This window comes from Ranitomeya imitator, chromosome 1, assembly GCF_032444005.1.
Source record: "Ranitomeya imitator isolate aRanImi1 chromosome 1, aRanImi1.pri, whole genome shotgun sequence".
In the NCBI taxonomy this organism is placed as follows: Eukaryota; Metazoa; Chordata; class Amphibia; order Anura; family Dendrobatidae; genus Ranitomeya; species Ranitomeya imitator.
Window position 1 is genome coordinate 9,510,522 of NC_091282.1, and position 25,114 is coordinate 9,535,635.

Genomic DNA, 25,114 nt, shown 5'->3' on the forward strand with positions numbered 1-25,114 from the left:
AGATTTATAGATTTTTTTTTTCTAGTTCCCCTCAACAGCAATCAACCTTGCTGTTCAAATGCACTTCCAAAAAGGACTTGAGCCCCAAACAGCTGCCCCTTATAAACCCTTAACTATGGGCCCCCACCCTAAGTTAACCCTTATGAATATAGCTACCCCCAATTCAGCAACTCACACCAATTCACACAGGTATTTGATAAAGGCTTTCCAAATACCTAACCAAGAAGGAGAGTGATGGGGTGCTACGCCAGATGACCTGGCCTCCACAGTCACCAGACCTGAACCCAATCGAGATGGTTCAGGGTGAGCTGGACTGCAGAGTGAAGGCAAAAGGGCCAACAAGTGCTAAGCATCTCTGGGAACTCCTTTCCTTCAAGATTGTTGGAAAACCATTCCCAGTGACTACCTCTTGAAGCTCATCAAGAGAATGCCAAGAATGGTGTGCAAAGCAATCATCAAAGCAAAAGGTGGCTACTTTGAAGAACCTAGAATATAAGACATAATTTCAGTTGTTTCACACTTTTTTGTTAAATATATAATTCCACATGTGTTAATGCATAGTTTTGATGCCTTCAGTGTGAATTTACAATTTTCATAGTTATAAAAATACAGAAAAATCTTTAAATGAGAAGATGTGTCCAAACTTTTGGTCTGTGCTGTATATGATTTTTTTTTATCTCCTGAAGAAGTGGGTTACAATTCGAAACATGTAGAAAAATAAAAGAAACTGTTATTTTTATAATACCTTGAGTGTTTGACGTTTCTTCACAAGCTGGGAGCGCGAATATGGACCACAAACTTTCCATGTTTTCTTTGCTCTTTTTGAGGAGATCACCGATAGATCCGCCGCAGCAGTCGTACAACCTTGGACCAGGTCAGCACATTTCAACATGATTTCTGTTACTTATCAATCAGATAAGATCTTATTCTTCCGCGATTTTATTTCTCCTCAGCTTTTATTTGTTGTATTTTCTTCAGTCACTTAGAATAGTTTGCAGATTTCACATACAGAGCCCCGAAGATAATTTGTGCTCCAAGAATCAAATAGCGCTCGCCCCTCACGAGTCTCGCCGTATGTCTAATCAGTACTATACAACCACATATGGGGTATTTGCACATTCAGCAAAAATTGTGGGACTATTTTTGGTGCCATTTATACCCATTCCCCAGTGTGAAAATATAAAATCTGGGGCTAAAACAACATTTTTTTCTTCTTTGCCCTATGGTAAAAAAAAGTCTGTGACACACCTATGGAGTCAATATGATCACTGCACCCCTAGATGAATTCATTTAGAGGTGTAGTTTATAAAATGGGGTCACCTTCTGCTGTTCTGGCACCTCAGGGGCTCTCAAACCATTCCAGCAAAATCTGAACTCTAATATGGAGCTCCTTCTCTTCTGAGCTTTGCACTGTGCATCAAAAGTATTAATCCCCCACCAATGGGGTATTGGCGTACTCAAGATAAATTGCACAACAAATTGTATGGTCCATTTTCTCCTATTACTCCTTCTGAAAATTAAAACCTTAGGGTCAAAGCAACATTTTAATAGAAGAAATGATAATTTTCCATTGAGTCAGCAAAATGTTATACTGTACAATTCTTTAAATCACCTAAGGGCTAAAAATGCTGATGAATTCCTCAAAGATATATGAGGTGCTCTGCAAATACATCATGGCATCCGCTATCTATTCCAGCCAATTTAGTGCTTCAAAAGTCAAATGGTACTCCTTCGCTTACGAGCCTTGTAGTGCACCCAAACAGTAGTTTTCTACCACATATGGGATGTTAGCGTACTCAGGAGAAATTGCAGAAATTGGACATCAAATTGTATGGTCCATTTTCAGGGGCGAAAGCAACATTTTTGTGGGAAAAAAGTAAAATTCCAATATTTAACATTTTAAAGTGGATTCTCGCTTGTGTGAATTTTCTTATGTCGAACAAGATGTGACTTATCTCCAAAACATTTCCCACAATCTGAACATAAATACGGCTTCTCGCCTGTGTGAATTCTCTGATGTTTAGCAAAATCTGTTTGTCGTGTGAAACACTTCCCGCATTCTGAACATGAAAAGAGATTCTCTCTTGTATGAATTCTCTGATGCTTAGTAAGATAAGATTTATCTGTAAAACTTTTCCCACATTCTATACATACATATGGCTTCTTATTGCCTGTGTGAGTTCTCTGATGTCTAACACTATCTGATTGATATGTAAAACATTTACCACATTCTGAACATGAATACGGCTTCTCTCCTGTGTGACTTCTCTGATGTCTAGCAAGACTTGATTGATCTGAAAAACATTTCCTACATTCTAAACATGAGTATGGCTTCTCCCCTGTGTGACTTCTCAGATGTTTTACAAGACCTGATTTATGAGCAAAACATTTTCCACATTCTGAACATGAATATGGTTTTTCTCCTGAGTGAATTCTCTGATGCTGAGCATAAACTGATTGATGTGTAAAACATTTCCCACATTCTAAACATGAAAATGGCTTCTCTCCTGTGTGAATTCTCTGATGTGTAACAAGATATGATTTACCTGTAAAGCATTTCCCACATTCTGAACATGAATAAGGCTTCTCTCCTGTGTGAGTTGTCTGAGGTGTAACATGAACTGACTGATGAGTAAAACCTTTCCCACATTCTGAACATGAGTAATTTTTTTCCTCCATGTGACTTTGCATATGTCTAAGAAGACTTGATTTATATGCAAAGGACTTCCCACATAGTGAACATGAAAAGGCTTTAACCCCCATTTGATGTCTCTCATGACCAAGACTTGATTTATCTGTAAAGCATTCCCCACATAATGCACTTGAAAATGGCCTCTCTCTTGTGTGCGTTCTTTGATGTTTAACAAAATGTGATTGCTGTCTAAAACATTGCCCACATTCTGAACATGAATATGGCTTTTCCCCTGTGTGAATTCTCTGGTGTCTAACAAGACCTGATTTATCTATAAACGACTTCTTACAAAGTGAACATGAAAATGGCTTCTCTCCTTTGTGAAGTCTTTCATGTATAACAAGACTTGATTTATCTGAAAAGCATTTCGCACATTCAGAACAAGAGTATGGCTTCTCCCCTGTGTGAATTCTTCTGTGTGCATGAAGGCTTGAGCTTCTTGTAAAGTGTTTTCCACATTGACCACATTTAAATCTTTTGCCTCCTTTTTCACAAGTATTTGAGGTAACAATCTGAGATTGCTTATTAGAAGAATCCTCCTGCTTAGGGGGAATATGTGTTCGATCCACACTGTCAAGTCTTGAATTTACATTAAGGTTGATGAGATGTTCTTCTGAATGCTGCTTGATGTCTTCTACTTTATAATTTAGAAATATTGAGGAGATTCTTTCCGAATTCATTATGTGATTTCCTGGTTAAAATGAAAATGGATTTTGTAAGTTTGAAGAATAGAAAAAAAAAAAAAAATAAAGCAGATATTACTTTCCTATCGGATTAGAGAGGTACGTGCCAAACCTCTCTAATCCAATTCCAGTTTAGGCTCAAGAAACTGTGGTACGAACCATGACAAAGAAACTGCATGTGTGATTCTAGCCTTACAAAAACATTATTTAAACATTTATAATTTATCAATGACAAAATCTGGGATTCTGATCTGCGCCAAGTTCTACATTTATTACACAAACCTTGACATAATAAACTCAAAAACTGAAAAGAACAAATTTCTCTAACTTCAAGAAGGAAAAGTCATGGAATTCTGGAAATCACAAGATGAAGACAAGTTACTGATATGTAAAGGAAAAAAACTAAATTTTCAAAACATCTGGATTTTTCCAGTCTGAGTATGAGCCACAAACAGAAATCCACACATTTACACTTCTTGATTGCTGTCAGGGAGGTTATCCATTTTCCTCTGCCAGGCTGAGTGCAGTTGTCTATGTAAATCATTGTAATCTTCTCTAGACCAATTTCCGGATATTAATGTTCAATGAAAAAACTGCTCATTGCTGAAGATGCCAGAGCTCCATTCCAGCCTCTATTGCCATCTTATTCTGCACCAGGATCGGCTTTGAGAGGCAATGTAAGGATAATAGGACACATGTAGCTGGACGTCTGGCTCGTGGCCCAATGTCATGCAGATATTTTCTGATGGTTATGCAGACATTTTCTGATGGTTTGTGCAGACACAATTTGATGTCTGGGAATTGGTATGTGACATCTAATTTCACTTGCCATTCAGAATGAATCGCTAAGTGCCATTCTTGGAATTTGATGATGAGACCATGTGGGCAACACTACGAAGAGGCCTAAATGGCGGAACGCTGCGCCAGCCCTAGTCCCATGATTATGGCGGGGAGTGGCATAATGTGCAGTAGTCGGGCCCCTCCACACTTCCTTCCAGGACACTAGCAACTACTAGTTATTCTGATTTGGTGATGGAAGTAGTGGTTTGGATATTTAACCAAAGTGTCCCAGGAATCGTTATTCCATACTAAAATGCCAGGCCACCTATTTCTTTTCCTACTGTGAGCAACCTGCAAGGCCCAAATGTGCACCAATGGCTGCAGCGTCTCCAGCCTTGTCTCCATTGAGAATGTCATTGGTTGGGATCACAGTAACTTTCAGCAGCAGATCCTTATATTTTGTAGAAGTCCGCTCAGCAGCAGAACTTTCCTCAGACAACATCAGTAACAGCAGCAGAGGCCGAGGTGCTGTGATTTCTGCATGAGGCTCAGACTCAGGACTGATTAATCCAGAGGTTAGGAAAATGTTGTTTACATATTTTTATAATTTGCAAATCAGTGAGGTCTCTATCCTGTGATTTTCATCAGTCCACAACCTATATTATTTGGTGCTGAAATTTCAATGTTGATGAATTTATATTCTGTATAACCTGTTCTCACCTCGTGGTGTAAGAGGCCAGAGCTCCTCCATGATGACATCCTGGTACCGATCCTGGTGTCCTTCTAGATACTCCCACTCCTCCATGGAGAGATAGACAGCGACGTCCTGACACCTTATAGGAACCTGACAACAACGACACCGTCATCACCCAGAATCCTCCAGTGCTGTATAATGTCCCAGCAGTCACCTCTCCGCTCATCACCCAGAATCCTCCAGTCCCATCCTGTATAATGTCCCAGCAGTCACCTCTCCGCTCATCACCCAGAATCCTCCAGTGCTGTCCTGTATAATGTCCCAGCAGTCACCTCTCCGGTCATCACCCAGAATCCTTCAGTGCCATCCTGTATAATGTCCCAGCAGTCACCTCTCCGCTCATCACCCAGAATCCTCCAGTGCTGTATAATGTCCCAGCAGTCACCTCTCCGCTCATCACCCAGAATCCTCCAGTGCCATCCTATATAATGTCCCAGCAGTCACCTCTCCGCTCATCACCCAAAATCCTCCAGTGCTGTCCTGTATAATGTCCCAGCAGTCACCTCTCCGGTCATCACCCAGAATCCTTCAGTGCCGTCCTGTATAATGTCCCAGCAGTCACCTCTCCGCTCATCACCCAGAATCCTTCAGTGCTGTATAATGTCCCAGCAGTCACCTCTCCGCTCATCACCCAGAATCCTCCAGTGCTGTATAATCTCCCAGCAGTCACCTCTCCGCTCATCACCCAGAATCCTCCAGTCCTGTATAATGTCCCAGCAGTCACCTCTCCGCCCATCACCCAGAATCCTCCAGTCCTGTATAATGTCCCAGCAGTCACCTCTCCGCTCAGCAGCTCAATCATCTTGTTGCTGAGCTCCAGGATCTTCTTGTTCCTCTCATGTAGCAGGGAGTGCGGGGGAGGCTCTGTGATGGGGCCCGTGCTCCGCCCTCCTGACTCCTGGAGATGGATGATGGGAGTCACACCGTCCCCCGGTGTCTTCCTCACTATTGTGTAATCCTGTGTATGGAGAGAGACACTTAGGGAGAAGAATTCCTTCCCGACTCCAGATCTGACAATCAGTAGAAATCCCGGGATCAATAACCGTCTCCGGTAATCTGGGGCCATAATCGGGAATATTATTACCCACCGGACAGACATCCCGGCCCCTCTACAGCTCTTATAGGGAATCCCCATGACAACTCCTCCGGGCAGAGAGCTCCACACAATCACTGCTCTTACAGTAAAGAATCCTTCTCTCTATTCTGGATGTCGGACTTGTCACAGAACACAATAAAGCTGATAGAAATGTAGAGGAGTTACCTCTCCGCTCAGCAGGGAGATGATCTCCAGGGCGAAGTGGAATAATCTTCTGGTGGTCTCATTCCTGTCCTCATAATTTCTCAGGGGGTCATTCAGGAGGAGGAGGGATGAACACTGGATCAGCTGGAGGGATCTCGTCCTGCGGGCATCTTCATCATGAAGGAGAAGATGGAAATCATACAGGAAAATATAACGTGAGATACAGAACCGCAGTCACTGAGCATCGTAGTGAAGTGTCGGCGTCTCGTCTTGCCCGGCAGGGATGCTGTCTCACTCACCACCCCAGCCATCCTCCCACGGGTCCTCACCCTCCTGCTGTTTCCCCGGGTCTGCGCATGCCTGGCAGATCCCCAGGCTCTGTGCTTAGGGCATGCCCTGTCTCTAAAAGAGACAGGTCGCACCATCCAAAAGTCCCCAGCCAATAGCTTGGAGACACGTATTACTTAAGGGACCTCCACCTGTTGGGAGGTGCCTGAGCAACGCGTTAAGTCAGTTAGTCTGCACACGTGCTAATTTTCAGGTCCCATGTCTGTTAGTACCTACTTGTTCCTGCCTGTCCCTGCTTGTGCCTTTCTGCACCTGCCGTGCCAGTCTGTATACCAGCCATACGAGAGTGAAGGTTGATCCAGCTCACAGGATGCCAAGCTTTTGTTAAAACATAAAATTTATTTATTCAAAGTTGCTTTAAAAACTGATGAGTATCACAAAATATAATAATGGAACTACGTCCATGATGGGAAAGTCGGGGGAACACCGGGAATATGGATATTGTACCAGACACGTTTCGAACGTCATACACATTCTTAGACTTCGTATGAAACCAGCCGTACCTGCCGTGCCAGTCTGTATACCAGCTGTACCTGTCTGCACCTTCTGTGCCAGTCTGTATACCAGCTGTACCTGTCTGAACCTGCCGTGCCAGTCTGTACCCCAGCTGTACCTGTCTGAACCTGCCGTGCCAGTCTGTGCCCCAGCTGTACCACCTTTACGTGCCAAGGTCCATCCATTCCTGGTCGTTTCAACTACCTGCCCCTTTGGGGGTCAGCTGACGTGTTCCCGGTTAGTCCTGGAGTGGCACCTGGCATCCATTTGGAGCCAAGTCTAACCCCACCATCAGGGGCCCTAGCGAATAGTCAGCACCATGGGGCATGTGTTCATCGGGATATCGCAGTCATTGAGAAGCGCAACAAAGGTAAATGAAGTTTGCAAGGTTGGGAGATTCCTGCTGGATGATCCGAAAAGATGGGATAGAAGAGACCAGACGCCGTATATGAAGAATGTGAAAGGAAATCTCATTAACCTCGACCTTCTCACCTTTTACTCTGTGTAATTTTGAAACAAGAACCAATCTCACATTTTCTGTTATTCTTGCGTTCAGCATCAAAAAATTATACATGACTAAAGTCAATCTGTCGGTAGGATCAGCCCCCCTGAGCCGTCCATAGGGGCCGCAGGTTACATGACACCTTAATATCTGTGATCTGATGTCTTATTACTGAGGAATCCACCTTTTTCTTAATATTTAAATGAGCTATTAAGATCTATGGGCCGGACATAAATCTCCCTGAGACTCCGCCTTCAGAGCTTATTTTGAATGAAGGGGGGCGTTACCAGTGTGAGACATGTAAATGAGAGCAGACTGTCAGTCATTACATGTCTCCCACAAGTAACGCCCCCTTTCATTCAAAAATAATCTCAAGGCGGAGTCTCAGGGAGATCTATGTCCGGCCCATAGATCTTAACAGCTCATTTATACATTAAGAATAAAGTGGATTTCTCTGGAATTATATATCAGATCGCAGATATCAAGGTATAATTTTATTCAGTTTTCTGTGATCTACATGCCCATATAGATGACTTAGGAGGCCTGAACCTACTGACAGATTTCCTTTAGCCCCTTCTCAACAGCCGGTGTATATGTACGGCGCTGCGGGAACCGTGTACCGACAAACAGCTATTGATCCAAAAATTGTGCTGATGTAAAGTAGACATGTGGGAAATGTTAATTAAGAGCACAAAAATTAAAAGTTTGAAAACTGCAAAATATTAATGATTTTCGCCAAATTAACAATTTTTTCACGAATTAACGCAAGTCATACCGAAGAAATTTTACCACCATCATGAAGTAAAATATGTCATGAAAAAACAATGTCAGAATCTCCGGGATCCATGGAAGCTCCAGAGCTATAACCTCATAAAGGGACAGTGGTCAGAATTGTAAAAATTGGCCCGGTCAGAAAGGTGAAAACAGGATTCGGGGTGAAGGGTGTGAGTTAGCGCTCACTAACAAGTAGGGGAATACTCGCTTAGCAACCAGATTCAAGGTACATAACAGTCTATGCGGTTTATTTTATACAGCATAAACCACCAAACCAACAGCAGGTGAAGTCTTTACATCAGGCTTCACATCATTAGTTTGCGGCAACTAAACACGCTGGTCCTCCTCTGACCAGTTGCCGTGGGTGACCGCACAGTTCATAGAACATAATAAGCACCAACAGTCTGTGGAGGTACCTTATGGGAGCTCCTGCTCCACCCGCTGACTCCTTGTCAGCACTCTCTCCCAGGGAAAGCTGCCTTATGGGGATCACCAACTTGCCTGACAGGCATACACCAGTCGGTTCCAGACCCACCGAAGGACGGTAGCTTCCCCAACACAGTAGCCGTCACCGTCTCTGCAGGTCCTTGGCCTCACCTCGTCCTCTTCAGGTATCCGGTCCACACACAGAACCTCCCAAAACAGAGGCCACTCAGGACCACTGCCTCACCAGGTGTTCCTCAGGGATCCGGTCCATACTCTGAACCTCCCAACACCCAGGCCACTCAGAATCACGGCCTCACCAGGTGCTCTTCAGGGATCTGGTCCACACTCTGGACCTCCCAACACTTGGGCCTTTCCTCTTACAGGACCTTACAGCTAAGACCCATTCAGGTCCATACACAGGAACCATGGGACCCACCCCCTGGTCACATTATCAAGCTGTAACCACTCCCATAGATGGGTGGTGTGTGTGTGTGGCTAGTCTGACCCACCCAGGTCTCAAAACTAGCCCTGCCAGCCTGCCTCTAAAACAACACAATTACTTATTGGACTACAGGTCCCAGAACAACCTTATTCAGGCTTACAGCGCAGAGTATCTTCCTCTACGACATGCATACCGGCCGTTCACAATAATGCCAGACTTTGTCTCATCACCATAGTTATGCCTGCGACTACCATGTATTCCTATGGCCTCAATGCGCCTCCATGCGTATTCTGGAGAGACAATGCAGCGCCCCCTACCTGTAACAGGGGTCACTGCATCACAAGGTGTTAATCATGCCTCCTTTACAAAACCTGTATTGAACAGTGTCATTGATCAGCCTTGCAAAAGTTATGAATCTGTGCAATGTACTCCCAGAGGTAGGATTCGGCTGGCTCCCACCGGTTCTGGGGTAAAAAAAAAATTGTTAAAACTGCAGCCAGTTCCCTGAACCGGTTCTAGAGGCCTGCTCGTTTCAATTAAATGTGCGTCCAGGATGCACATTCACTTAAAATACATTACGGTGCAGGAAGTCCTCCCTGCAACGCAATAACTAAATAACCACCGGCCAATCAGAGCCTGGGAGCTGAGGTCGGAGAGCCTGTTGCTGGCATATGACATCATTGCCATGCGCCGGCCCATCTACGCCACAAATTAGGGCAGAAAGAGGACGCTGCTGGACCACAGACAGGTAAGAAGAATCTTTTTTTATTTTCTTATGGTGACTGGGATGAAGATTGAAAATAAGCAAAAGGGTTGAAAGCCAACCAAATTCTTAGAGAAAAGAAGGGTACCCAAAAATTATATCAAATAGAACAAAAAAGGGGACCTAAAACATAACATTTAATATACCTATTAAAAACACGTGACCCAACATATATCGACGAACATATTTCAACAAAATTTAGTCAAACCAGTAAAAGAGATTATAGTCAAGGTACTGCCAGCAAATACAGGTATTTCAAACCAAGAAAACCAATGTAACCACTAGATGTAAACCAGCCCAGTGAAGAAGCGGAGTACTAGTTATTGCTCTCTGTACCTATATATACCTTTTGCTTAAATAGGTGAAAATAAATCAGTGCCACTGATGATCACCATGCCATGTTAGCAAAGGTAAATGATAAAGGGTGCAATACTATAAGTTGGAACAATCTCACCAAAAGATGCCATATTGAAGATGCACCCTGTCATTCAGTCAGACAAAAAACGATCCGTGACTCCATAAGATGTGCACTGGATGGCATTAACAATCGTGGAGCACATTTCCTAATGGGGATTGCACCAGACAGAACAGTTCAATAAAAAAAATAAAAAATAAATACAAAGTATTAATACAAATCAGACAGCAATTCAGTAATTCCACCCTTGGAAACTCCCTGACTCCAAAGTCACTGAATCACAAGTCACACTTACCGCCGTCCACACTTACGCTCAGCTCACACTCAGCTCGCTCACACTCGCTCTGCTGAAGATTTATAGATTTTTTTTTTCTAGTTCCCCTCAACAGCAATCAACCTTGCTGTTCAAATGCACTTCCAAAAAGGACTTGAGCCCCAAACAGCTGCCCCTTATAAACCCTTAACTATGAGCCCCCACCCTAAGTTAACCCTTATGAATATAGCTACCCCCAATTCAGCAACTCACACTAATTCACACAGGTATTTCATAAAGGCTTTCCAAATACCTAACCAAGAAGGAGAGTGATGGGGTGCTACGCCAGATGACCTGGCCTCCACAGTCACCAGACCTGAACCCAATCGAGATGGTTCAGGGTGAGCTGGACTGCAGAGTGAAGGCAAAAGGGCCAACAAGTGCTAAGCATCTCTGGGAACTCCTTTCCTTCAAGATTGTTGGAAAACCATTCCCAGTGACTACCTCTTGAAGCTCATCAAGAGAATGCCAAGAATGGTGTGCAAAGCAATCATCAAAGCAAAAGGTGGCTACTTTGAAGAACCTAGAATATAAGACATAATTTCAGTTGTTTCACACTTTTTTGTTAAATATATAATTCCACATGTGTTAATGCATAGTTTTGATGCCTTCAGTGTGAATTTACAATTTTCATAGTTATAAAAATACAGAAAAATCTTTAAATGAGAAGATGTGTCCAAACTTTTGGTCTGTGCTGTATATGATTTTTTTTTATCTCCTGAAGAAGTGGGTTACAATTCGAAACATGTAGAAAAATAAAAGAAACTGTTATTTTTATAATACCTTGAGTGTTTGACGTTTCTTCACAAGCTGGGAGCGCGAATATGGACCACAAACTTTCCATGTTTTCTTTGCTCTTTTTGAGGAGATCACCGATAGATTCGCCGCAGCAGTCGTACAACCTTGGACAAGGTCAGCACATTTCAACATGATTTCTGTTACTTATCAATCAGATAAGATCTTATTCTTCCGCGATTTTATTTCTCCTCAGCTTTTATTTGTTGTATTTTCTTCAGTCACTTAGAATAGTTTGCAGATTTCACATACAGAGCCCCGAAGATAATTTGTGCTCCAAGAATCAAATAGCGCTCGCCCCTCACGAGTCTCGCCGTATGTCTAATCAGTACTATACAACCACATATGGGGTATTTGCACATTCAGCAAAAATTGTGGGACTATTTTTGGTGCCATTTATACCCATTCCCCAGTGTGAAAATATAAAATCTGGGGCTAAAACAACATTTTTTTCTTCTTTGCCCTATGGTAAAAAAAAGTCTGTGACACACCTATGGAGTCAATATGATCACTGCACCCCTAGATGAATTCATTTAGAGGTGTAGTTTATAAAATGGGGTCACCTTCTGCTGTTCTGGCACCTCAGGGGCTCTCAAACCATTCCAGCAAAATCTGAACTCTAATATGGAGCTCCTTCTCTTCTGAGCTTTGCACTGTGCATCAAAAGTATTAACCCCTTAATCCCATATGACGTACTATCCCGTCCAGGTGACCTGGGACTTAATTCCCATGGACGGGATAGTACGTCATATGCGATCGGCCGCGCTCACGGGGGGAGCGCGGCCGATCGCGGCCGGGTGTCAGCTGCCTATCGCAGCTGACATCCGGCACTATGTGCCAGGAGCGGTCACGGACCGCTCCCGGCACATTAACCCCCGGCACACCGCGATCAAAGATGATCGTGGTGTGCCGGCGGTGCAGGGAAGCATCGCGCAGGGAGGGGGCTCCCTGCGGGCTTCCCTGAGACGATCGGTACACGGTGATGTGCTCACCGTGTACCGAGCATCTTCTCCCTGCAGTCCCCGGATCCAAAATGGCCGCCGGGCTGCATCCGGGTCCTGCAGGGAGCACTTCCGGGTCAGGATCAGGCTGCAGCTGCAGCTCTAATCCTGCCCGGCTGTATGTTAGATCACCGATCTAACAGAGTGCTGTGCACACTGTCAGATCGGTGATCTGTGATGTCCCCCCCTGGGACAAAGTGAAAAAGTAAAAAAAAAAATTTCCACACTTGTAAAAAAAAAAATAAAAAAAAAATTCCTAAATAAAGCAGAAAAAAAAAAATATTATTCCCATAAATACATTTCTTTACATAAAAAAAAAACAAAAAAACAATAAAAGTACACATATTTAGTATCGCCGCGTCCGTAACGACCCGACCTATAAAACTGGCCCACTAGTTAACCCCTTCAGTGAACACCGTAAGAAAAAAAAAAAAAAAAACGAGCCAAAAAACAACGCTTTATTATCATAACGCTGAACAAAGAGTGGAATAACACGCGATCAAAAAGACGGATATAAATAACCATGTTACCTCTGAAAACGTCATCTTGTCCCGCAAAAAACGAGCCGCCATATAGCATCATAACCAAAAAAATAAAAAAGTTATAGTCCTCTGAATAAAGCGATGCCAAAATAATTATTTTTTCTATAAAATAGCTTTTATCGTATAAAAGCGCCAAAACATAAAAAAAATGATATAAATGAGGTGTCGCTGTAATCGTACTGACCCGAAGAATAAAACTGCTTCATCAATTTTACCAAACGCGGAACGGTATAAACGCCTCCCCCAAAAGAAATTCATGAATAGCTGGTTTTTGGTCATTCTGCCTCACAAAAAAATCGGAATAAAAAGCGATCAAAAACTGTCACGTGTCCGAAAATGTAACCGATAAAAACGTCAACTCGTCCCGCAAAAAACAAGACCTCACATGACTCTGTGGACCAAAATATGGAAAAATTATAGGTCTCAAAATGTGGAGACGCAAAAACTTTTTTGCTATAAAAAGCGTCTTTTAGTGTGTGACGGCTGCCAATCATAAAAATCCGCTAAAAAACTCGCTATAAAAGTAAATCAAACCCCCCTTCATCACCCCCTTAGTTAGGCTAGGTTCACATTGCGTTAATGGGTTAACGCTAACGGACAGCGTTGCACGGCGAAAATGTCACAATTAACGCCGTGCAACGGGTCCGTTAGCACAACCATTGACAGCAATGTGATTTTCAGGTGTAGCGCATCGCTAGAGCGTGCCATTTTCGGCTCGCGCTAGCAAGGTGCCATTCTTTTGTGGCGCGCCTCAGACGCTGCTTGCAGCGTCGGCGGCGCGCCCGAGGTCCGATCCCCGATCTTCCAGAGCGGGGACGTTAACGCGACCACTAAACACGACACCTAAAAAGACATTGTGTTAGCGCAATCCGCTAGTGCTAAACGGATTTCCCTAACGCAATGTGAACCTAGCCTTAGGGAAAAATAATAAAATTAAAAAAAATGTATTTATTTCCATTTTCCGGTTAGGGTTAGGGTTAGGGCTAGGGTTGGGGCTAGGGTTAGGGTTTGGATTACATTTACGGTTGGGATTAGGGTTGGGATTAGAATTAGGGGTGTGTCTGGGTTAGGTGTGTGGTTAGGGTTACAGTTGGGATTAGGGTTAGTGGTGCGTTTGGATTAGGGTTTCATTTATAATTGGGGGGTTTCCACTGTTTAGACACATCAGGGGCTCTCCAAACGCGACATGGCGTCCGATCTCAATTCCAGCCAATTCTGCATTGAAAAAGTAAAACAGTGCTCCTTCACTTCCGAGCTCTCCCGTGCGCCCAAACAGGGGTTTACCCCAACATATGGGGTATCAGCGTACTCGAGACAAATTGGACAACAACTTTTTGGGTCCAAGTTCTCTTGTTATCCTTGGGAAAATAAAAATTTGGGGGGCTAAAAATCATTTTTGTGGGAAAAAAAAGGATTTTTATTTTCACGGCTCTGCGTTGTAAACTGTAGTGAAACACTTGGGGGTTCAAAGTTTTCACAACACATCTAGATAAGTTCCATGGGAGGTCTAGTTTCCAATATGGGGTCACTTGTGGGTGGTTTCTACTGTTTGGGTACATCAGGGGCTCTGCAAATGCAACGTGACGCCTGCAGACCAATCCATCTAAGTCTGCATTCCAAATGGCGCTCCTTCCCTTCCGAGCTCTGCCATGAGCCCAAACAGTGGTTCCCCCCCACATATGGGGTATCAGCGTACTCAGGACAAATTGAACAACAACTTTTGGGGTCCAATTTATTCTGTTACCCTTGTAAAAATACAAAGCTGGGGGCTAAAAAATCATTTTTGTGAAAAAAAAAAGAATTTTTATTTTCACGGGTCTGCGTTATAAACTGTAGTGAAACACTTAGGGGTTCAAAGTTCTCACAACACATCTAGATAAGTTCCATGGGAGGTCTAGTTTCTAATATGGGGTCACTTGTGGGGGGTTTGTACTGTTTGGGTACATCAGGGGCTCTGCAAATGCAACGTGACTCCTGCAGACCAATCCATCTAAGTCTGCATTCCAAATGGCGCTCCTTCCCTTCCGAGCTCTGCCATGCGCCCAAACAGTGGTTCCCCCCCACATATGGGGTATCAGCGTACTCAGGACAAATTGGACAACAACTTTTGGGGTCCAATTTATTATGTTACCCTTGTGAAAATACAAAACTGGGGGCTAAAAAATTTTTGCGAAAAAAAAATAAATTTATTTTAACGGCTCTGCGTTATAAACTGTAGTGAAACACTTGGGGGTTCAAAGCTCTCAAAACACATCTAGATAAGTTCCTTAGAGGGTCTAGTTTCCAAAATGGTGTCACTTGTGGGGGTTTTTAATGTTTAGGCACATCAGGGGCTCTCCAAACCAACATGGCGTCCCATCTTAATTCCAGTCAATTTTGCATTGAAAAGTCAAATGGCGCTCCTTCCCTTCCGAGCTCTGCTATGCACCCAAAAAGTGGTTTACCCCCACATATGGGGTATCGTCGCACTCAGGACAAATTGCACAACAACTTTTGTGGTCTAATTTCTTCTCTTACCCTTGGGAAAATAAAAAATTGGGGGCGAAAAGATCATTTTTGTGAAAAAATAAGATTTTTTATTTTTACGGCTCTGCATTATAAACTTCTGTGAAGCACTTGTTGGGTCAAAGTGCTCACCACACATCTAGATAAGTTCCTTAAGGGGTCTACTTTTCAAAATGGTGTCACTTGTGAGGGGTTCCAATGTTTAGGCACATCAGGGGCTCTCCAAACGCAACATGGCGTCCCATCTCAATTACAGTCAATTTTGCATTGAAAAGTCAAATGGCGCTCCTTTCCTTCCGAGCTCTGCCATGCGCCCAAACAGTGGTTTACCCCCACATATGGGGTATCGTCGCACTCAGGACAAATTGCACAACAACTTTTGTGGTCTAATTTCTTCTCTTACCCTTGGGAAAATAAAAAATTGGTGGCGAAAAGATTATTTTTGTGAAAAAATATGATTTTTTATTTTTACGGCTCTGCATTATAAACTTCTGTGAAGCAATTGGTGGGTCAAAGTGGTCACCACACATCTAGATAAGTTCCTTAGGGTGTCTACTTTCCAAAATGGTGTCACTTGTGGGGGGTTTCAATGTTTAGGCACATCAGTGGCTCTCCAAACGCAACATGGTGTCCCATCTCAATTCCTGTCAATTTTGCATTTAAAAGTCAAATGGCGCTCCTTCCCTTCCGAGCTCTGCCATGCGCCCAAACAGTGGTTTACCCCCACATATGGGGTATCAGCGTACTCAGTACAGATTGTACAACAATGTTTGGCATCCATTTTATCCTGTTACCCTTGGTAAAATAAAACAAATTGGAGCTGAAATAAATTTTGTGTGAAAAAAAGTTAAATATTCATTTTTATTTAAACATTCCAAAAATTCCTGTGAAACCCCTGAAGGGTTAATAAACTTCTTGAATGTGGTTTTGAGCACCTTGAGGGGTGCAGTTTTTAGAATGGTGTCACACTTGGGTATTTTCTATCATATAGACCCCTCAAAATGACATCAAATGAGATGTGGTCCCTAAAAAAAAATGGTGTTGTAAAAATGAGAAATTGCTGGTCAACTTTGAACCCTTATAACTCCCTAACAAAAAAAAATTTTGGTTCCAAAATTGTGCTGATGTAAAGTAGACATGTGGGAAATGTTACTTATTAAGTATTTTGCGTGACATATCTCTGTGATTTAAGGGCATAAAAATTTAAAGTTGGAAAATTGCGAAATTTTCAAAATTTTCGCCAAATTTCCGTTTTTTTCACAAATAAACGCAAGTTATATCGAATAAATGTTACTACTAAAATGAAGTACAATATGTCACGAGAAAACAATGTCAGAATCGCCAAGATCCGTTGAAGCGTTCCAGAGTTATAACCTCATAAAGGGACAGTGGTCAGAATTGTAAAAATTGGCCCGGTCATTAACGTGCAAACCACCCTCGGGGCTTAAGGGGTTAATCCCCCACCAATGGGGTATTGGCGTACTCAAGATAAATTGCACAACAAATTGTATGGTCCATTTTCTCCTATTACTCCTTCTGAAAATTAAAACCTTAGGGCCAAAGCAACATTTTAATAGAAGAAATGATAATTTTCCATTGAGTCAGCAAAATGTTATACTGTACAATTCTTTAAATCACCTAAGGGCTAAAAATGCTGATGAATTCCTCAAAGATATATGAGGTGCTCTGCAAATACATCATGGCATCCGCTATCTATTCCAGCCAATTTAGTGCTTCAAAAGTCAAATGGTACTCCTTCGCTTACGAGCCTTGTAGTGCACCCAAACAGTAGTTTTCTACCACATATGGGATGTTAGCGTACTCAGGAGAAATTGCAGAAATTGGACATCAAATTATATGGTCCATTTTCAGGGGCGAAAGCAACATTTTTGTGGGAAAAAAGTAAAATTCCAATACTTAACATTTTAAAGTGGATTCTCGCTTGTGTGAATTTTCTTATGTCGAACAAGATGTGACTTATCTCCAAAACATTTCCCACAATCTGAACATAAATACGGCTTCTCGCCTGTGTGAATTCTCTGATGTTTAGCAAAATCTGTTTGTCGTGTGAAACACTTCCCGCATTCTGAACATGAAAACAGATTCTCTCTTGTATGAATTCTCTGATGCTTAGTAAGATAAGATTTATCTGTAAAACTTTTCCCACATTCTATACATACATATGGCTTCTTATTGCCTGTGTGAGTTCTCTGATGTCTAACACTATCTGATTGATATGTAAAACATTTACCACATTCTGAACATGAATACGGCTTCTCTCCTGTGTGACTTCTCTGATGTCTAGCAAGACTTGATTGATCTGAAAAACATTTCCTACATTCTAAACATGAGTATGGCTTCTCCCCTGTGTGACTTCTCAGATGTTTTACAAGACCTGATTTATGAGCAAAACATTTTCCACATTCTGAACATGAATATGGTTTTTCTCCTGAGTGAATTCTCTGATGTTGAGCATAAACTGATTGATGTGTAAAACATTTCCCACATTCTAAACATGAAAATGGCTTCTCTCCTGTGTGAATTCTCTGATGTGTAACAAGATATGATTTACCTGTAAAGCATTTCCCACATTCTGAACATGAATAAGGCTTCTCTCCTGTGTGAGTTGTCTGAGGTGTAACATGAACTGACTGATGAGTAAAACCTTTCCCACATTCTGAACATGAGTAATTTTTTTCCTCCATGTGACTTTGCATATGTCTAAGAAGACTTGATTTATATGCAAAGGACTTCCCACATAGTGAACATGAAAAGGCTTTAACCCCCATTTGATGTCTCTCATGACCAAGACTTGATTTATCTGTAAAGCATTCCCCACATAATGCACTTGAAAATGGCCTCTCTCTTGTGTGCGTTCTTTGATGTTTAACAAAATGTGATTGCTGTCTAAAACATTGCCCACATTCTGAACATGAATATGGCTTTTCCCCTGTGTGAATTCTCTGGTGTCTAACAAGACCTGATTTATCTATAAACGACTTCTTACATAGTGAACATGAAAATGGCTTCTCTCCTTTGTGAAGTCTTTCATGTATAACAAGACTTGATTTATCTGAAAAGCATTTCGCACATTCAGAACAAGAGTATGGCTTCTCCCCTGTGTGAATTCTTCTGTGTGCATGAAGGCTTGAGCTTCTTGTAAAGTGTTTTCCACATTGACCACATTTAAATCTTTTGCCTCCTTTTTCACAAGTATTTGAGGTAACAATCTGAGATTGCTTATTAGAAGAATCCTCCTGCTTAGGGGGAATATGTGTTCGATCCACACTGTCAAGTCTTGAATTTACATTAAGGTTGATGAGATGTTCTTCTGAATGCTGCTTGATGTCTTCTACTTTATAATTTAGAAATATTGAGGAGATTCTTTCCGAATTCATTATGTGATTTCCTGGTTAAAATGAAAATGGATTTTGTAAGTTTGAAGAATAGAAAAAAAAACAAAATAAAGCAGATATTACTTTCCTATCGGATTAGAGAGGTACGTGCCAAACCTCTCTAATCCAATTCCAGTTTAGGCTCAAGAAACTGTGGTACGAACCATGACAAAGAAACTGCATGTGTGATTCTAGCCTTACAAAAACATTGTTTAAACATTTATAATTTATCAATGACAAAATCTGGGATTCTGATCTGCGCCAAGTTCTACTTTTATTACACAAACCTTGACATAATAAACTCAAAAACTGAAAAGAACAAATTTCTCTAACTTCAAGAAGGAAAAGTCATGGAATTCTGGAAATCACAAGATGAAGACAAGTTACTGATATGTAAAGGAAAAAAACTAAATTTTCAAAACATCTGGATTTTTCCAGTCTGAGTATGAGCCACAAACAGAAATCCACACATTTACACTTCTTGATTGCTATCAGGGAGGTTATCCATTTTCCTCTGCCAGGCTGAGTGCAGTTGTCCATGTAAATCATTGTAATCTTCTCTAGACCAATTTCCGGATATTAATGTTCAATGAAAAAACTGCTCATTGCTGAAGATGCCAGAGCTCCATTCCAGCCTCTATTGCCATCTTATTCTGCACCAGGATCGGCTTTGAGAGGCAGTGTAAGGATAATAGGACACATGTAGCTGGACGTCTGGCTCGTGGCCCAATGTCATGCAGATATTTTCTGATGGTTATGCAGACATTTTCTGATGGTTTGTGCAGACACAATTTGATGTCTGGGAATTGGTATGTGACATCTAATTTCACTTGCCATTCAGAATGAATCGCTAAGTGCCATTCTTGGAATTTGATGATGAGACCATGTGGGCAACACTACGAAGAGGCCTAAATGGCGGAACGCTGCGCCAGCCCTAGTCCCATGATTATGGCGGGGAGTGGCATAATGTGCAGTAGTCGGGCCCCTCCACACTTCCTTCCAGGACACTAGCAACTACTAGTTATTCTGATTTGGTGATGGAAGTAGTGGTTTGGATATTTAACCAAAGTGTCCCAGGAATCGTTATTCCATACTAAAATGCCAGGCCACCTATTTCTTTTCCTACTGTGAGCAACCTGCAAGGCCCAAATGTGCACCAATGGCTGCAGCGTCTCCAGCCTTGTCTCCATTGAGAATGTCATTGGTTGGGATCACAGTAACTTTCAGCAGCAGATCCTTATATTTTGTAGAAGTCCGCTCAGCAGCAGAACTTTCCTCAGACAACATCAGTAACAGCAGCAGAGGCCGAGGTGCTGTGATTTCTGCATGAGGCTCAGACTCAGGACTGATTAATCCAGAGGTTAGGAAAATGTTGTTTGCATATTTTTATAATTTGCAAATCAGTGAGGTCTCTATCCTGTGATTTTCATTAGTCCACAACCTATATTATTTGGTGCTGAAATTTCAATGTTGATGAATTTATATTCTGTATAACCTGTTCTCACCTCGTGGTGTAAGAGGCCAGAGCTCCTCCATGATGACATCCTGGTGTCCTTCTAGATACTCCCACTCCTCCATGGAGAGATAGACAGCGACGTCCTGACACCTTATAGGAACCTGACAACAGCGACACCATCATCACCCAGAATCCTCCAGTGCTGTATAATGTCCCAGCAGTCACCTCTCCACTCATCACCCAGAATCCTCCAGTCCCATCCTGTATAATGTCCCAGCAGTCACCTCTCCGGTCATCACCCAGAATCCTCCAGTCCTGTATAATGTCCCAGCAGTCACCTCTCCGCTCATCACCCAGAATCCTCCAGTCCCATCCTGTATAATGTCCCAGCAGTCACCTCTCCGCTCATCACCCAGAATCCTCCAGTGCTGTCCTGTATAATGTCCCAGAAGTCACCTCTCCGGTCATCACCCAGAATCCTTCAGTGCCATCCTGTATAATGTCCCAGCAGTCACCTCTCCGCTCATCACCCAGAATCCTCCAGTGCTGTATAATGTCCCAGCAGTCACCTCTCCGCTCATCACCCAGAATCCTCCAGTGCCATCCTATATAATGTCCCAGCAGTCACCTCTCCGCTCATCACCCAAAATCCTCCAGTGCTGTCCTGTATAATGTCCCAGCAGTCACCTCTCCGGTCATCACCCAGAATCCTTCAGTGCCGTCCTGTATAATGTCCCAGCAGTCACCTCTCCGCTCATCACCCAGAATCCTCCAGTCCTGTATAATCTCCCAGCAGTCACCTCTCCGCTCATCACCCAGAATCCTCCAGTCCTGTATAATGTCCCAGCAGTCACCTCTCCGCTCATCACCCAGAATCCTCCAGTCCTGTATAATGTCCCAGCAGTCACCTCTCCGCTCATCACCCAGAATCCTCCAGTGCTGTATAATATCCCAGCAGTCACCTCTCCGCTCATCACCCAGAATCCTCCAGTGCTGTATAATGTCCCAGCAGTCACCTCTCCGCTCAGCAGCTCAATCATCTTGTTGCTGAGCTCCAGGATCTTCTTGTTCCTCTCATGTAGCAGGGAGTGCGGGGGAGGCTCTGTGATGGGGCCCGTGCTCCGCCCTCCTGACTCCTGGAGATGGATGATGGGAGTCACACCGTCCCCCGGTGTCTTCCTCACTATTGTGTAATCCTGTGTATGGAGAGAGACACTTAGGGAGAAGAATTCCTTCCCGACTCCAGATCTGACAATCAGTAGAAATCCCGGGATCAATAACCGTCTCCGGTAATCTGGGGCCATAATCGGGAATATTATTACCCACCGGACAGACATCCCGGCCCCTCTACAGCTCTTATAGGGAATCCCCATGACAACTCCTCCGGGCAGAGAGCTCCACACAATCACTGCTCTTACAGTAAAGAATCCTTCTCTCTATTCTGGATGTCGGACTTGTCACAGAACACAATAAAGCTGATAGAAATGTAGAGGAGTTACCTCTCCGCTCAGCAGGGAGATGATCTCCAGGGCGAAGTGGAATAATCTTCTGGTGGTCTCATTCCTGTCCTCATAATTTCTCAGGGGGTCATTCAGGAGGAGGAGGGATGAACACTGGATCAGCTGGAGGGATCTCGTCCTGCGGGCATCTTCATCATGAAGGAGAAGATGGAAATCATACAGGAAAATATAACGTGAGATACAGAACCGCAGTCACTGAGCATCGTAGTGAAGTGTCGGCGTCTCGTCTTGCCCGGCAGGGATGCTGTCTCACTCACCACCCCAGCCATCCTCCCACGGGTCCTCACCCTCCTGCTGTTTCCCCGGGTCTGCGCATGCCTGGCAGATCCCCAGGCTCTGTGCTTAGGGCATGCCCTGTCTCTAAAAGAGACAGGTCGCACCATCCAAAAGTCCCCAGCCAATAGCTTGGAGACACGTATTACTTAAGGGACCTCCACCTGTTGGGAGGTGCCTGAGCAACGCGTTAAGTCAGTTAGTCTGCACACGTGCTAATTTTCAGGTCCCATGTCTGTTAGTACCTACTTGTTCCTGCCTGTCCCTGCTTGTGCCTTTCTGCACCTGCCGTGCCAGTCTGTATACCAGCCATACGAGAGTGAAGGTTGATCCAGCTCACAGGATGCCAAGCTTTTGTTAAAACATAAAATTTATTTATTCAAAGTTGCTTTAAAAACTGATGAGTATCACAAAATATAATAATGGAACTACGTCCATGATGGGAAAGTCGGGGGAACACCGGGAATATGGATATTGTACCAGACACGTTTCGAACGTCATACACATTCTTAGACTTCGTATGAAACCAGCCGTACCTGCCGTGCCAGTCTGTATACCAGCTGTACCTGTCTGCACCTTCTGTGCCAGTCTGTATACCAGCTGTACCTGTCTGAACCTGCCGTGCCAGTCTGTACCCCAGCTGTACCTGTCTGAACCTGCCGTGCCAGTCTGTGCCCCAGCTGTACCACCTTTACGTGCCAAGGTCCATCCATTCCTGGTCGTTTCAACTACCTGCCCCTTTGGGGGTCAGCTGACGTGTTCCCGGTTAGTCCTGGAGTGGCACCTGGCATCCATTTGGAGCCAAGTCTAACCCCACCATCAGGGGCTCTAGCGAATAGTCAGCACCATGGGGCATGTGTTCATCGGGATATCGCAGTCATTGAGAAGCGCAACAAAGGTAAATGAAGTTTGCAAGGTTGGGAGATTCCTGCTGGATGATCCGAAAAGATGGGATAGAAGAGACCAGACGCCGTATATGAAGACTGTGAAAGGAAATCTCATTAACCTCGACCTTCTCACCTTTTACTCTGTGTAATTTTGAAACAAGAACCAATCTCACATTTTCTGTTATTCTTGCGTTCAGCATCAAAAAATTATACATGACTAAAGTCAATTTGTCGGTAGGATCAGCCCCCCTGAGCCGTCCATAGGGGCCGCAGGTTACATGACACCTTAATATCTGTGATCTGATGTCTTATTACTGAGAAATCCACCTTTTTCTTAATATTTAAATGAGCTATTAAGATCTATGGGCCGGACATAAATCTCCCTGAGACTCCGCCTTCAGAGCTTATTTTTAATGAAGGGGGGCGTTACCAGTGTGAGACATGTAAATGAGAGCAGACTGTCAGTCATTACATGTCTCCCACAAGTAACGCCCCCTTTCATTCAAAAATAATCTCAAGGCGGAGTCTCAGGGAGATCTATGTCCGGCCCATAGATCTTAACAGCTCATTTATACATTAAGAATAAAGTGGATTTCTCTGGAATTATATATCAGATCGCAGATATCAAGGTATAATTTTATTCAGTTTTCTGTGATCTACATGCCCATATAGATGACTTAGGAGGCCTGAACCTACTGACAGATTTCCTTTAGCCCCTTCTCAACAGCCGGTGTATATGTACGGCGCTGCGGGAACCGTGTACCGACAAACAGCAATTGATCCAAAAATTGTGCTGATGTAAAGTAGACATGTGGGAAATGTTAATTAAGAGCACAAAAATTAAAAGTTTGAAAACTGCAAAATATTAATGATTTTCGCCAAATTAACAATTTTTTCACGAATTAACGCAAGTCATACCGAAGAAATTTTACCACCATCATGAAGTAAAATATGTCATGAAAAAACAATGTCAGAATCTCCGGGATCCATGGAAGCTCCAGAGCTATAACCTCATAAAGGGACAGTGGTCAGAATTGTAAAAATTGGCCCGGTCAGGAAGGTGAAAACAGGATTCGGGGTGAAGGGTGTGAGTTAGCGCTCACTAACAAGTAGGGGAATACTCGCTTAGCAACCAGATTCAAGGTACATAACAGTCTATGCGGTTTATTTTATACAGCATAAACCACCAAACCAACAGCAGGTGAACAGTCTTTACATCAGGCTTCACATCATTAGTTTGCGGCAACTAAACACGCTGGTCCTCCTCTGACCAGTTGCCGTGGGTGACCGCACAGTTCATAGAACATAATAAGCACCAACAGTCTGTGGAGGTACCTTATGGGAGCTCCTGCTCCACCCGCTGACTCCTTGTCAGCACTCTCTCCCAGGAAAAGCTGCCTTATGGGGATCACCAACTTGCCTGACAGGCATACACCAGTCGGTTCCAGACCCACCGAAGGACGGTAGCTTCCCCAACACAGTAGCCGTCACCGTCTCTGCAGGTCCTTGGCCTCACGTCGTGCTCTTCAGGTATCCGGTCCACACACAGAACCTCCCAAAACAGAGGCCACTCAGGACCACTGCCTCACCAGGTGTTCCTCAGGGATCCAGTCCATACTCTGAACCTCCCAACACCCAGGCCACTCAGAATCACGGCCTCACCAGGTGCTCTTCAGGGATCTGGTCCACACTCTGGACCTCCCAACACTCGGGCCTTTCCTCTTACAGGACCTTACAGCTAAGACCCATTCAGGTCCATACACAGGAACCATGGGACCCACCCCCTGGTCACATTATCAAGCTGCAACCACTCCCATAGATGGGTGGTGTGTGTGTGTGGCTAGTCTGACCCACCCAGGTCTCAAAACTAGCCCTGCCAGCCTGCCTCTAAAACAACACAATTACTTATTGGACTACAGGTCCCAGAACAACCTTATTCAGGCTTACAGCGCAGAGTATCTTCCTCTGCGACATGCATACCGGCCGTTCACAATAATGCCAGACTTTGTCTCATCACCATAGTTATGCCTGCGACTACCATGTATTCCTATGGCCTCAATGCGCCTCCATGCGTATTCTGGAGAGACAATGCAGCGCCCCCTACCTGTAACAG

At 43.6% G+C, this 25,114-nt stretch overlaps 2 protein-coding genes across 4 annotated transcripts in view; both read right to left on the bottom strand.

Moving 5' to 3' along the window:
* Positions 1-582: 582 nt before the first annotated feature.
* Positions 583-12,516, bottom strand: LOC138657440 (zinc finger protein 271-like). 2 transcript variants are annotated; one of them, XM_069745233.1, is made up of 5 exons: positions 11,411-12,516; positions 6,171-6,319; positions 5,688-5,867; positions 4,876-4,999; positions 583-3,383 (listed from the first exon to the last, which is right to left on the bottom strand). In XM_069745233.1, the coding sequence occupies exons 1-5, from the start codon at positions 11,469-11,471 to the stop codon at positions 1,900-1,902; spliced, it is 1,998 nt and encodes a 665-aa protein (XP_069601334.1). In that variant the 5' UTR covers positions 11,472-12,516; the 3' UTR covers positions 583-1,899. The 2 variants fall into 2 exon arrangements, with proteins under 2 accessions (XP_069601334.1, XP_069601333.1); XM_069745232.1 differs by lacking the exon at positions 11,411-12,516 and adding an exon at positions 6,714-7,680.
* Positions 12,517-15,523: 3,007 nt separating this feature from the next.
* Positions 15,524-25,114, bottom strand: part of LOC138657420 (zinc finger protein 271-like) — a 40,509-nt gene continuing 30,918 nt past the window's right edge. Inside the window, exons 5-9 of one of the 2 annotated variants that reach the window (XM_069745200.1) lie at positions 22,364-22,465; positions 21,821-21,969; positions 21,338-21,517; positions 20,371-20,482; positions 16,820-18,879 (exon numbers count right to left, since the gene is read on the bottom strand). In XM_069745200.1, the coding sequence (XP_069601301.1) occupies positions 17,396-18,879; positions 20,371-20,482; positions 21,338-21,517; positions 21,821-21,969; positions 22,364-22,465 (2,027 nt within the window). In that variant the 3' untranslated portion in view covers positions 16,820-17,395. Of the gene's footprint in view, positions 18,880-20,370; positions 20,483-21,337; positions 21,518-21,820; positions 21,970-22,363; positions 22,466-25,114 lie in introns of both variants that reach the window. The other variant, XM_069745201.1, reaches the window with a different exon arrangement.

Coding starts and splice junctions, on each gene's coding strand:
- LOC138657440 (XM_069745232.1), bottom strand. CDS start 6,777: ATGGCTGGTATACAGACTGGCACGGCAGGTGCAGAAAGGCACAAGCAG. Junction 5,868..6,170: donor TCTCCCTGCTGAGCGGAGAG/GTAACTCCTCTA, acceptor CTCCATACACAG/GATTACACAATAGTGAGGAA. Junction 3,384..4,875: donor CTGGCCTCTTACACCACGAG/GTGAGAACAGGT, acceptor CATTTTAACCAG/GAAATCACATAATGAATTCG.